The sequence below is a fragment of the Citrus clementina genome, unplaced genomic scaffold (assembly GCF_000493195.1).
Source record: "Citrus clementina cultivar Clemenules unplaced genomic scaffold, Citrus_clementina_v1.0 scaffold_3, whole genome shotgun sequence".
In the NCBI taxonomy this organism is placed as follows: domain Eukaryota; kingdom Viridiplantae; phylum Streptophyta; class Magnoliopsida; order Sapindales; family Rutaceae; genus Citrus; species Citrus x clementina.
Window position 1 is genome coordinate 980,467 of NW_006262339.1, and position 14,486 is coordinate 994,952.

At 30.7% G+C, this 14,486-nt stretch overlaps 1 protein-coding gene across 2 annotated transcripts; it reads right to left on the reverse strand.

Moving 5' to 3' along the window:
• Positions 1 to 8,429: 8,429 nt before the first annotated feature.
• Positions 8,430 to 12,109, reverse strand: LOC18048124. Of its 2 annotated transcripts, XR_002906748.1 has the most exons (6): positions 11,850 to 12,109; positions 11,626 to 11,742; positions 11,085 to 11,535; positions 10,483 to 10,610; positions 8,826 to 9,346; positions 8,430 to 8,660 (listed from the first exon to the last, which is right to left on the reverse strand). XR_002906748.1 is itself a non-coding variant. In XM_006439297.2 (5 exons), exons 2-5 carry the CDS (start codon positions 11,698 to 11,700, stop codon positions 8,882 to 8,884), a joined length of 1,119 nt encoding a protein of 372 aa, XP_006439360.1. In that variant the 5' UTR covers positions 11,701 to 11,742; positions 11,850 to 12,109; the 3' UTR covers positions 8,430 to 8,881. The 2 variants fall into 2 exon arrangements, 1 of the variants encoding a protein (XP_006439360.1); XM_006439297.2 differs by having other exon boundaries at positions 8,430 to 9,346.
• Between the last annotated feature and the right edge of the window lie 2,377 nt (positions 12,110 to 14,486).

The following is a 14,486-nucleotide window of genomic DNA, read 5'->3' on the forward strand; positions in this document are numbered from 1 at the left end:
CATAATTAATCAGAAATGTGAATGGAATACAAGATAAAAAGCTTTTATTTTGCCTGCATGGTTGTGGCTTATGACTTACAATATTTTTTGATGCAGGATAGTGCATGGGATAAGCATAGTATTTTTTTAAGGAGTCATAACTCGAGCTTTAGGTATCGTTTAAGTGTAAAATATAATGTTTCGAATTTTGTAAGGAGACGAATCAAATGACCACTTTGTCTGTTTTGTCATTTTAAGATATTCTATAACTTTCAAAAATTTAATTTTGGGTGTCATTTGCTTTATTATGCTAATTTTAACTAAGATAATTTTATTATAAAATAATATTTCAAATTTGTTTGTTTTGATATATTCGCGATACTTAAAATTGGTATAAAAGAACCTAAAATCCTAATTTTGTTCATTTAAACTAGTTAATAACATTTTAATTATTTTAAAAAAACTTTATTTCTTTATCTTTTATCGATCTTTGCCTTCATCGTCGTCATTCTTCTAAATCTTTAATTTGTTCGTGCGGTTGTGAATCCACAGAAACGTGCTTCTCACATATTGTATCAAAAGGCTAGGTTAGTGAAGATTTTGTGTGCAAATCTAGTGAATCCTTCGATAAAGGCTCGTCATTTGTTTTCTTGCAAGTGTTATTTTGTTCTTGTATGATCATACGTCGAATTTCAAATGATCATTTTTTAAAAGGCTAGGCGCTAGCTAATTGCCAGCGGACTCTGCATAATCATACCACAGGTCCATAGGCAACAGGTTTAGGCATGTAACTAAAACCCGCATGCACGGGGACAGGAGTGAGGGGACCCTTTACTTTTTCATTTGTTAAGGCCATTAGCGCGTGGTTACATTAGGCTATAGCCTGCCCATAGGACTCCTGCGGCCGCTCCAACCAAAAAGTGTGAATTGCTCAGTGCTCTCCATGCGTTGCAAATTAGAAAGGGAAAATATCCACCGTCCACCTATTTTTTACACATTTTTTAAAAATACACAATTCCTTCATTTTTTGGCTGAAATCCACCAAAAGTTATATTTTTTTTCACTTTTCCACTTCCGTTTGGAATCCGTTAAGAAAACTAACGGAAACTTTAAAAAATGACCATTTTACCCCCAAAATGAAAATTACAATTTCACCTTAAAAATTACAAAAAATAATTAGATTAAATCTAATTATTTTCCCCATCGGTCAATAAATAAATTAATTCCATAACCATCAAATGTATGTTTTTTTTTAATATATCTGTAATTAGAATGCTAAATTATAACAGTAGTATTAAAAATAGCCCAATCTCACAAATCATCAATTGAATTTAAGATAAGTAGAGTTTTATTATTAATTGAGTTATAATCTCTAGTAGTTAAGATTTTTTTGTACTTCATTAAAGTACCAATAATGATATTCATCATTAAATCTTATTATTTTTGGTATTTTTTAAGGTGAAATTGTAATTTTCGTTTTGGAGGTAAAATAATCATTTTATTAAGTTTCCGTTAGTTTTCTTAACGGATTCCAAACGGAAGTGGAAAAGTGAAAAAAAATGTAATTTTAGGTGGATTCCAGCTAAAAAAATAAAGGAATTGTGTATTTTTGAAAAAGGTGTAAAAAATAGGTGGACGGTGGATATTTTTCCAATTAGAAATTTAGAACGAAGAAATTGACTTTTGAGCCCATCATCACACGTGCAAATAAATAAAACTTTTGCGAAAGCACATGACCCTAACTAAATTAAACAGATCTCAAACTCAAACGATATAATATGCATGTTCCCTTATTGAACCCATTGAAATTGATAGAAATGGAGAAGCTTCAATGCTCTGAAGCGACCCCTTCTCCTCCCTATCCCTCCGAAACTGTAAGGACCTGAAACCAAACAAATGTTTCCACCACATAGGTCGATAACATTTTCTTGGCCCCACGTTGGTCCCCTCAAAAGTCCTTGAAAGACATTAGTAATTCTCAATTTGTATCTTCCTTTACAATTTTAAATAATTAAATGTACATTTTAAAACGTACTGAATTATGGTAAAAGCACAGGGCATGATTGATTAAGTACCGTAATTAGTATTTGGTGCATATAAATAATGTATGGATTGAGATTCAATACTGAATTTATTTTTTATTAAGTAAAAAATTAATAGTCAAAATTTATTTTTTATTTTTTATCTAATAATTATTAATTCAATATTCAATAAATACCCAGCACATCTGTAAACCCTTGTCCATAATGTGTGCATTTTGAAGGCGCAAATCAAGGCATTAAGGTGATTCAATCACGGAGAAACCGAAGTGTGGTGATGGTGGGCCAGATCCTTTTCTTTTTTTTTTTTCAAATCTCAATGGACGACTTTGATTTGTTATTTCAAAAATTGACAGCTTGTAGCCTTCACGAGGGGCAAAAGTGTGTTTTTCCTTTTCCCTTTTTTTCATTTTTAATGCGTCCACTACCACAGTGATTCATATTATATATATATATAGAGAGAGAGACACACACACACACAGATGATATGAAAATTTTCAATTTAGAATTTTAAAATACGTAAAAATACGTAAAAATTTTAAAATCTTATGATTTAAATAATATTTTAATTTCATAATACTTTAAAACTGTGTGGTTTTAAAAATTTTTAGACTTACCTATATTTTAAAATTTCAAATTAAAAAATTATTATATGTGATATATGTGTGTGTCTATACATACATACATGCATGCATGTATTTATATGTATACATACAAAATATCAAATAGATGCTTCATTATTGCAATACTTTTACATAGGAAAAAAATATTATTCATTTTCTTAATTTTCCATTGGATTATAATTTAATTGGCTACAATTTTGCAAAAGCAAGCTACTTCTGTAAGAATTGTGATCTTTGTTGGCTGTACTCCCATTAGCAGAACAAGCGCTTAATAAACTAATTACAAAATTACTAAAAGTTAAAAGACAATTGACAAAAAGATGAACTCACCGGGCATAAGGACTTATCATACTTATATAAATTTAAGTCGCTCTCTTTACCTCGTCATTAACGACATAATTCAATAATTCCTTTGATGAAAAAGCTGTCGAACTCAATCCCTTCGTCTGAAATATTTAAACTGTTCCACCATCATATTCCAAATATTAAGATTTAGTTCTAATATGACATGTTGAGAAAGGGCCTAGGATGTCAATATATATCTTCAACTAGCTAATATGGTCAATAGTCACAATCATAAACCACCATTATAGTTGTTATTGTATTTTGAAAAACAAAAAAAAAAAAGGATTCCAATCATTATGTTTTTTATTTAGGATATATGGTGGACTGATTGATGAATCACTACCCTCAAAATTAAGCATAACTATAAGGGTAGTGGTTTGAGTTCCCATGGACTCAACCTCCCACAATTAATTATAATTGTGTGAAGTTGATTTATAAGTCTTTTTTTCTTGTGAAAAGCGAGTGGAGTAGAGACATTCTCGTCTGTGAGGGTTATTTGACTGGATATATACTTCATATTTGATTGTAAATATTAGTGTAATAATCTGTTATAATAACAGTTGTAAATTTAATGTAATAATGTAAGTTTTAGTTATATATATGATTGTAAATATCAGTGTAATGATCTATTGTAATAACAACTATAAATATTTATATAATGCAATAATCTAATGTGTAATCAATATTAAAAAATAATAATTTAGGGTATATATTTATGTTAAGCCTTTAATTTAACTTGATGCGCCAGTCAACACATGAAACAAATGCATGAGTTTAGATTGAATCAACTCGAAATCATTTAACCCTTTGTGTCATTTTCATGTTTGTCAATGGCTAATGTCACTTGCACCGTACAGATTTTTATTATTTGCTAACTCTTTTCAGTGATAACGATTTTTGTTTTGGCCATCTGAACGACAGGTAAAATTTGAATTCAAACAAATTAATCAATGAAAAAACCTCAAAGACGATCCGTATTGCTTCATTTGTAGTTCTTTAATTTTGCTACTTTTTCATTGCCCTACCATCCATTATGCATGAACCGTGATCGACCCTTACTTTAAAGATTTGCTCATTTCTGGCAAACAAAAGACATCATATAATTACAAATATATTTAGAGACATGAAAAATTATTACATGTGAATGCTCGTATTCTTTAAAATTTAAAACGAATTACTCACTAGCAATGAGTTAAAAAATAATAAATAAATAAACTTTAATTCATCCATCAATATTTCCATTCATAATTCCTTTTTACATGCTTTATGATTTATATTCTCTTAATTCATTTATTTCATATTCCATTAGTAATAGCTAAAGCGGACTACATCACCGGTTATTAGGTCAAAAAAAGTTTTAAAGACATCCTACTTGTACATGGTTTCATAGACCCCCACAATATGAACACAATGTCCCAAAATTTGTATTTGTTTAGGAACGAAAATGAATGTACGATGAAGAGGAAATGTAAAAAAATTGGTAGATAAGAGAAATTTAAATTCTGAATAGTGAAAATTTTATTTAAAAAGTTTGAATGAATAACACTAGTATTTTGTGCCCCTTTTATACTAACTTAAATATCGTGAAATTATCAAAATAGACAAAATCAAAATATTATTTTATAATAAGATTCTTCTAATGTAAATAAGAAAAATAAAATAAATTGACCAAATATAATATTTAAAAAATGAAGATAAAAGGAAAATAAGAAAATAATTAAAAATTAAAAAACGACCATCAAAAAAATAAAATTTTCGATTTAACCACGGAAAAAAAATATAGGATGAGCTATTTTAGATTTAGATAGAGAAATTGATTTGAAGTAAATGTACTTTTTTGATCTCGGTAGATGCGAATAATTTGAAGTGATCAGTTCCAGATTCAAAAATCAAATTTGAGGATTGACAGTACCAACTGCAATTCTGCAAATTGATATTTTGGGCCCCAATCAATTTAAGAGCTTATTTGTTGTGTTATCTTGATTCAAAGTATTTTTTAAGCTCCACGAATGAATATTATTTGTCTAAGATTATTGCAAAAAGAACATGCACAGTGAACGTTCTTTTATTATAAATATTTGGGCACCAATATTTCATTTTTCTATAATAAAAGGAAAAAATGACGTGTTGTCAATTTGGCACATAAAAAAACTCATTTTTACTGACTTTTTTTTTTAATAATACTACACTTATTACAATATTGGAATATAAAATTTACATTGCAATTGAAGTGATGATTAATTAATATAACATTATTAGAGTTCACATTATGTTAAATAAAAATTTATGTTATTATTTCCCTCTATCAGATAAATTAGATCAGAGGCATTCCAAAGTGTTTTAGTTAAAATATTTATGGAAAATACAAGAAGGGGTAGACTTCGAAGATGTGGTACACGTGGCAGCAAAAGAAAGTCGTCGGACATCTTAAACAATGATTAAGATTCTTTTTTGATCTGATCATATCATGAGTAAATAATTTAATCACTGATTAGTTGTTAATAAAAAAATTAAATTTTATTCATACATTATCTCTAAAAGACATATGATAAAAAATTGGAGCCGGCTAAGTTACGTTAAACGTAACTTACGCCAGTCACAGCAACAATGACAAGTCCCATCACTAATACTATTGCTGTATCTGGCGTAAATTACGTGTTTAACGTAACTTAGCTAAAGCCTAAAAAATTATTAAAAACTTAATAATGCTAAGATCTTATTCACTTAAACGGAAGAAGAGATTTGTTACGGCAAACCGACAAAATGAACTCGAGAATAAGAAAAGAATGTTATGCACTGCAGATCTGAGCCGTCGAAAGCCTCCGCAAATCACGTTGAATGGGACCCAGAAAGCAATTCGCCGAAGCTCAAATCGCAATTAACGGTGATTCTTGTGGCCCTGGAATTCCGGAGTCATAAAGACATGTGTCACGGTGAGGAGAGGCATCAAGTACCGGCCATGTGAGTGCACGTGCAATCTGACACTCCAACAGGGCCCACCACGTGATGGTTCTTACGCTTGAAAACGCAGCACTGAAAGGCACGTGCTTCGCCAAGGTGGTCCAATTGATAGAGGCTACGTGGTGGCGAATGACGTTACTCCTCACATGCTATTAACCACCGTTTTATTGGCTGTATGCTTCAAAATAGAAAAATATTTATAAATAAGTTTGATGAATGAATAATAGAATTGGTGAAGGGGACGTGATGATCAGGTATATACGAGACATAATGTTTGCAATTTGTTTCGTTTACAATAAATAAATAAAAATATAACAAAAATCAATTAAATATACGAAAGTTCAACAAATTTCTCCGTGATATAAAATAAAGATAAATTATTTTTAATATGCAGTGATCAATCCTAAATTTCAACTGGGCATTATAGCTCACCTCAATAAACTATGATCATAGATTATCAATTTTTCACCTATTGAAATCAACATATATACGATTTACCTATTATTTTTTATAATACTAAAAAACTTTATTGACACAAAAACAATAGGATAAATGAAACATTTAATTGATAATTTATTTTAGGAATATAAAATATATATTTATTATAGTAAAACTAGGAGCGGGTAAATTTTAGTTTGGATCGGATTTGGATCAAGTCAATTGGGCTTTAGGTTGAAAAAAAAAAAGAAAAGAAAAAAAGGTAATTTGAACTTGTAATCTGATTCGAATATAGTTTTGAACATATCAAATATTCAAATAGAGTTCAAATTAGATCGGATTGTGATTATATGTAGATCCATCGGGTTCGATTTGAAATTCAATTAGGATGGATTTAGATAATATTTGTATTGGGGTAATTTTGAGCATTTTTTTCTTACAAATAATATTAGTTATTAGAAAATTGTTTTAATGTAACTATCTCATTTTAGTCTTTTTTTTAATCAATTTTTAATTAAAAAAATTAAAATTACTACTACGAAATTAAATGAATAAAAATTAAAATAAACTACTACTATCGGGTCGGATTGGGTTATTTACCTGCCCTTAATATATCTAAAGTACTTTTTAAAATTGTATAAACCCAATCAAATTTTCGGATTCAATTAGGAACCTTATCCAATCACAATTCAATTGAGTAAGCCAAAAATCTCACTTGATTAATTACAGCATTCTTTCGCTTTTGAGATGGGGTTGGGTTATTTACCTACCCCAAGAAAAATGTTTTAAAAATAACAAGAAAAATATCTTATTGTTAATTTTTTATTCACATTGGAATGTATATTTCTTATTTTTGTACTTAAATTACTATTTTCAAAAAAAGAATTCTTTCTCTTTTTGGTGCATAAGGCAAAAGCTTTTCGCAACATTTAATTATTTTATTCTTGTCTTCTTCCTTTTTTGGGTAATACTATTTGCACATGACAATGCACACAAAGTTATATATGATCATTAAAGACAAAAAAAAATTCATAACAATACAAACTCACTTAGCTTTTAATTTTATCTTCACGGACAAGTGTCCTAATTGTGTTTATCATGTGTAATTATGTATCTATGAATGTGATGCTCAAATAACATTGTTCTTTTTTCTCAGTAGGGACTAGGGAGGTACCTTATTTTACCCAAAGTGCAAATCTCTGGGTCCATTGGGAACGAGAAAGGCATGCAATATTTGGGAATTTAACATAAAACTAAAATTATTCTGATTAATCAAATATTCAATATTTAATTTATCAATAAGATATATGTAAATTACAGTAAAATCTTTACAAAATAATATTGTTGGGACTAAGAAAAAATAGTATTTTAACGAAGTTATTTATTTATCAATAAATTAATAAATTATTAATTTAATAGTAAATGAATATTTATTAATTACTTGTGTCATCTAATATTCCTTTATCTAAATAATGACAATAATCAATTAAGGTCAGTTTACTAACTTATAACAATTCATTTTGATTCTCACAGTTAAAGTAAACGATTTATTTTAATTTTCATTTCTCATTCCGATTACTGATTAGTAAACGCACCATAAGAAGTACGATTGGCGGTCTTTAATTTTTTAACATAGACATGCTAAGTCTAGCTAACCAGTAGAAATCTAAACAATCTTAACAAATACTAACTTCAATTTAATTATGTAATATATGACTACAACTATTAATCCTGCGATATATTTGATTATTAATGAAAAAAAAAGGTTTCAAGATAAAGATATTAAATGGACGTTGAGAGTGAAATCTTTTATTCAATTTTAATGATTGTCCTTCATAGTAAATTTTCTTGTGAGTATTTTAGGGCTATAATTTTCTATTAAGTGAGTTTTAGACAGTATTATTTTGAATTCAAATAGCATCACCCTTAATATTTAATGCTGTGGTTTAATATTTACAATTAAATTAAAACAACAAAGTTCCTAGTGTGAGCTAATGAAGTGAACTCCAGTGTTCGCAAACTGTTAAGCACTCGCAAATGCAAATTCAATTTTGATTTTTGCAGGTATTTTATTCTCAGAGACTGATTGATTTGGTACAAAATACAAAGCTTAGACATGACAATTGACATGAGGCATACAATATGTATCACATTCCCATAATGCACTATCAAGCCCATAATTTTATCAAAAAACATTCTGTAGTTCAGACGGTGCTCTTCAGTTTCACTAGGTGCTTACGCAGCATATGAGCAAACCTCTTCCATTTTCTGCAATCTGCATCGTAGCCAAAACAAACAGAAGACAGCAATTAACAAACCAATGAATTTCAGCTATATTCAATTGCTTGTATATAGCACAATTCCAGGCAATCTTTGTAACGCACTCATACACATTCTGACATACTAGAAGTTGTCCCCAGGACAAAAATATTTAACCCACCTCTGACTGGATAAGGAATGAATCATTAGGCTACTCCCTGTCTTTTTCTGAGGTTTTTAATCCTTCCAGCCCTCCTTGCTCAACCGCCTTGAGGCAAGGCCTTTAGACGAGAGGCTTGGAGTAACTGGTAGTGACGGTGTCTTCGGTGCCTCCTCATCGTCCCAATTATCATCCCAACTGTTATCCCATCCATGATTATTATCCGATTCTGAATTTCCCAGGCTGGCAACAGGCACCTCCATATCCAGTCTTTGATATTTAGATTTGCCACTGGAAAGTTGCCTACACCGCAAGCTGACACACAAACAACCTGATGCCAGTATGAGTAGTGCTGCGAAGGTTATGACTGGGACGGTAGGTTTTTTAGACAAGAATTTGAAGTATGTGGATTTAAGAGAGTTATCGAAGTCTTCTCCAGAATTATGTGCCATTAAATCCTTGAAATCAAGTCTGCAATTTCCATTTCCAGCCTTTATAGTGATCAAATTGACAGTTCCTTTCCTTCTGATAGAAACCCTAAGCTGCATAATAACAAACATCAAAATCACTGTCCACTCTTTGCACTGCATTTCTACCATGCTTTCTAGGAATGATGTTTACTACAAGAAAAATAATAAAATGGGCATAATCGCAGGTCAACTCTTATTTAACTTTGACCAACGAATGACAGCAACTAAGATTTATAACAAAGAACTACTTGCATTAAAGATGCAAACATCTCATAAATCACAGTGAAATTTTCATTCTAAGTTTTGGTATGGGTTAGGCTATTTTAACTAAAATTTTTTACTTCAAAATTCAACACAAATTTTGAGCCATTGACCATATGCAATGGTAGATTTTCAAAGTTAAGAGCAGCATTTAATGATGTCTAATCATCCACCACCAATTGCAAGGAATCAATGGTTCAAAATCTGTGTCAAAATTCTAAGTTAAAATAGCCCAAGCAGGTGATTAATATTCACAGGAAATCTAGAACATCTCAAATCCACCAAACGATGCTCATTTCATTTCCTTTTGTCGCATCCACTGGCAGGTGACAACACCTGCTCCAGATTCCCAACCCGATTTACTGTCCCTCACTTCAGAGATACAAAAACAAACATAGAATGTTTTAAAATCAAATGCATACAAATTTTAAGTTTAATTGCCGTTCTTTCCCTTCATAAAAGATTTTCAAACAGACCTGGTCATCCCTGTACCTTCCATGTTTCCTATTCAAAAGTTTCAGAGAATGGTGACGAAACTTGTTAATAGGATTAGAAGCTAAATTAAGCTACAAACTTCATTGAAATTTTTAGTTTTACAATGCCAGTATGCAGTAGGAAAAGGAAAAATTGTTGAATCGGAATATTATGGTGCGTTTAAGAGTGAGGTGTTGTAACTTTTAAGCTGCAGCTGCTGTGGAATAAAAGCCATTGATGCAGAGTAAAAGCCTTAGTTTTTAAACAGCTAAGCTGTCAAAGTCCAGCTGTAAGGTATAACCAAACACCTTGGAAGCTGGGCTTTGGCAGCCAGCTGTCTCACATCACTCCCAAACGCACTCTTAGTCCAGATAATAGCAAGTAAGATGAACAAACAATGAGACTAGTGAATTCTCAAATACAACCACTTCTGAGATGTTTTCAAATAACCATGAGCTTTTGTTTACAAATACCTCATTGCCTTCGTTCTCTCGCAGTTGAACTTTTGTTTTCTCTAGTCGAACATAATCAGGAGCAGAAATTCTAACAGTGAGTGGGCCCTTAACTTTATTCTGAATTAAAAGTGATAGATCTGGAGAGTCTGGAAAATTGCAATGGGAACTCAAATACGAACCAAATCACAATAATATATAGAGGAAAACAATTATCAAACTACGGATGGACAATACATTGTTGCAAAGCCCCTCTTTCAAGCAGAAGCAACCCTCTTAGAATGCACTACTAACATAAAAGTTCATGAACTAGTATGACAAGAATGTAAATTTCACAAGCTTTGAATTCAACCTGCACTTATTATTTAAGAAGATATTCTTCAATTTAACTACAAATAATTACTACTAACACTCATTAAAAACATTTCTCAATAAACAAAAATTCTAGACAAATAGAATTTTAGCAGAAGAGTAAATAAATCAAGATATAGTTCATCAAGCCTACTTCATGCGCATAAATTTTTTACCATAATAGCAGATCACATCAAAAAGGCAATAATACTTGAAACAATTAGCTATAAATTGTTAAAAGTAGAATGCATCTAATTGAAGCGAATGCTTACCGTTTCCTGGAACTCTCAAACAAGCAACAAACTGCATTTTCTCATCCATGCACTTATTAGAAGAATGACATTCTTCAACCCGAGTTCCCTCCTTCCTTGATTTGCCTGAATCTTCATCAGGATCCCCTTCTTTGGAAGCATCCTTCGATTTCACCTCATCACTCAAATTATCCTTTCTGTCACTCAACTCCTTTTGACCTTTTGGAACCGAATTACCCTTTTGAACATTTTTAGCATTTTTTGAACCCAGTGGATGAAATGTATTGTTTTTATCTACACGATTCTTATCATCAGTTCCCTCAACTGATTTGTTCACTTGATCTCCTCTGTTCCCATTCACATTTTTCGTTTGAGAAGAATTTGTTACTAAATTTGACCCACCGGTTGTGTCATTTGAACTTCTAGAGCCATTTAAATTCGGATCTAATCCAGAACTTGCACTGAAATTTGTCTACAAAAGAATATGTACAGTTACAAACTCTATTGATTTAATTATCAATGTAATGAATTTAAAATAAGTTACTTTTGCTTCAAGATTTACCTTATCAGCAGCAGAGGAACCATTAACAAGCAGTACTAGGAAGAAAGCCAACAAGAAAATGGAAGTTGCTTTCATGTTTTTTAAAGTAAGCCCAATTCTTTGTGCTACAGAGGATACCTAAATACAGAAATAAATTGGAATCAGAAACTTGAATTAGAAGAGAGTTTGATTGTATGAAACAACTGGGCATTTGGCAAAGATTGAACATTAGAGCTACGACTGACCTGATGTACGAAGTTCTTACTGCGCGCGTGTCTGGCTTGATCTTGCTCGTACACATCGCCGTACGGATTCTACTTCTCATCAGAATTGAGTTCAGCTGGAGTTTGAAAGTTGACTCAAGTTAACCAAATCTTTTTTGCTTTATATCCGTTCATTCGGAGCAAGAAGAAAGTACAAAAATCCCCCGTCCTTAAAGCAGCGCTTTCGTTATAATTGTAGTATTGTAGTGTGCAAAAAGCATACGGTTAACGCTGAACTATGGTTGGTTACATTTTAAAATTCTGTGTGTCATTTTAGTTGATTTTATTAGTTAAATGAACTAGCACACATCTTCGCCGTGCAATTGACATCATACTTGGAGGCCTGGCAACTGAGCGCGTTGTTTGTTGGGCTAAACCAACCCAAGATAATTTCGGCACGTTAGCAAAAGTTAACAAGCCCAACTATTCATTAAAGCCCACAAAGCGAAAATACATAAGTCTGTAGATGCTAACTTATTCTTGACTTCTTGTCAAAGAATTCGGGTGGGTGAGGCTGAAGCGAGGCCTATCCATTCAGAAACATCCAAATCTGACGTGCTTGTTTTTAACTTAACGACTTAATTGATTTTATTTCAGTCACTTGAGTTATGAAACACCTATTTAGAATTCAAATTGCACTAAAATATTTAATAAACACTAAATATTGTAATTTAAAAATTAAGTTAATTTGATTTTATATTTGTTTGATGAAAAATTTTCTACATCTTTATTGATTTTGCCAAAATTATTATTTAAAACTATATTTATTACACATATTATTAACTTATTTTAAAATTTTAATTATTAATTTATTAAGTTAGTTTTTTCACTTTTTACTTAATCTAAAAAATTTTGATAACGGTATTTTCTAAAACATTCATATCCAATTAATTTATTCTCATCTTGATCTAAATAAAATTTACTAATTAGCATTATTGTTCATCTCTATAACTTACAATAATGAAGTAAATGATTATTATTATATTTATCTTTTTATATTCTTCAAATTAGTATTATTTATCTTTACAACTTTTTATAAATATTTTTCATGTAATACATTATAAACTACAATATAATTGATTAATATATTCTAATTTACAATATTAAAGTGTGATGTCCGCTTTTACATGAATTAGGTTATGATAAATAAGAAGTTCGATGAGATATTTATTACTTATTTAACATTTAAAATTTGTAAGGTACAAATATAAAAGTATTTGGTTTTCGAACTTTTCAAGTTTAAAAAATAAATAACTTAATACTTATTATAAGAGATTCGTACAAAAAAAAAAAGATACATTATTCAAATTAGATATTTAATTCTATTTAAAATTCTGATTAATTCAAGTATGTTCATATTTAAAAAGAAAAACGTAAACTTATTATGGGCTGAGTATTTAACCCGAAAATCTATAACATAACTTTTGCACCAATAACGCAAGTACTTAGCATGGAGAATGCATTTATGGCTCTTTTTATCATTCATCCCGACCTTATTACCATATTAGGAAATAAAATTATAAACGGACACAGGGGGAAGAAGATAGTGACATAATAATATAATCCTGACTACAGAAGGTTACTTTGTTATAAATTAAAGCTTCATTTGGTTTGAATAACCAAGCATATAGGCTGTGGGGGCTCACAACAGCTAAAGCTACAGTAGCTCTCAAGTCTCAATACAAGACGTGTGTAAACTCAGCTAGGTTTATAATTATTTTTTGTTGCTGTCTAATTTTTTTGTCCAAATATCTCTATTAGGAACGACAGTCAACTTTTTTGAAAAAATATTACATACTACTCAATTTACAAATAGCAAAGCCTATAGAAATATACGCATAATCAAAATCTAAAGTACATAACTGAATACCAACATAGAAAATCAAAGAAAATAACTCTCATAACTATTAGAAGGCCTCTAATCCTCCACCTTAGAGTTAAGGGGGGTGATGCCACCAATCCCCTTGGAATGAACGCACAAATCTTTCATTTTAAGCTGCCACATCAAGTCATGCGTGTAGCTACTTCCTTGCTCATTTCAAAAATAATTTCACCATCCCTTAGGACTTAGAAAAACAAATGACATACAACATTATCTCTTATATCCCCAAATAATTAAAAAAAAAAAACCCTTTAAAAAAAAGATAGATAGAGAGACTAAGTATGTCAAATTTTAAAACGTTACATTAGAAATCTACCTATATATTAGGGTACACATGAGGGTTTGATACTCATTTTCCCTTTAAGAATAAACACCCAAAACATTAAGATTTGCACTAATGCATAGAATTTTATGGATGACTGCATAACAAACTGATAACGAATATAACCAAGTTTATTAGTTCGGATAAAGCTCATGCCCCATGAGATTTGACTATATATAGATTATAAAAGTTGAAGATGTGGTTATCAGACTAATTGTAATGGGAACATCAAGCCTCAATGATGTGAAAAATTAGCACTATCCCTGAAATAGATGAGCTCCACAAACTCACCTACCTGCGCGTCGGTGACGCAAGTCGGCCACATGGGCACAAGTCAACTTACCCAATTCTGAGGTTACAATAAGTATACTACTACTAACACACTGTCCAAGTCCAACTAATTTTTGCTTAACCA

Bases quoted from the DNA above. Each gene is read 5' to 3' on its own strand.
- LOC18048124 (XM_006439297.2), bottom strand. From the start codon at position 11,700: ATGAAAGCAACTTCCATTTTCTTGTTGGCTTTCTTCCTAGTACTGCTT. The intron at 10,611-11,084 runs GTAAGCATTCGC...GCAATTTTCCAG, and splicing joins TTTGAGAGTTCCAGGAAACG to ACTCTCCAGATCTATCACTT. The intron at 9,347-10,482 runs GTATTTGTAAAC...GTTATTATGCAG, and splicing joins GAGAGAACGAAGGCAATGAG to CTTAGGGTTTCTATCAGAAG.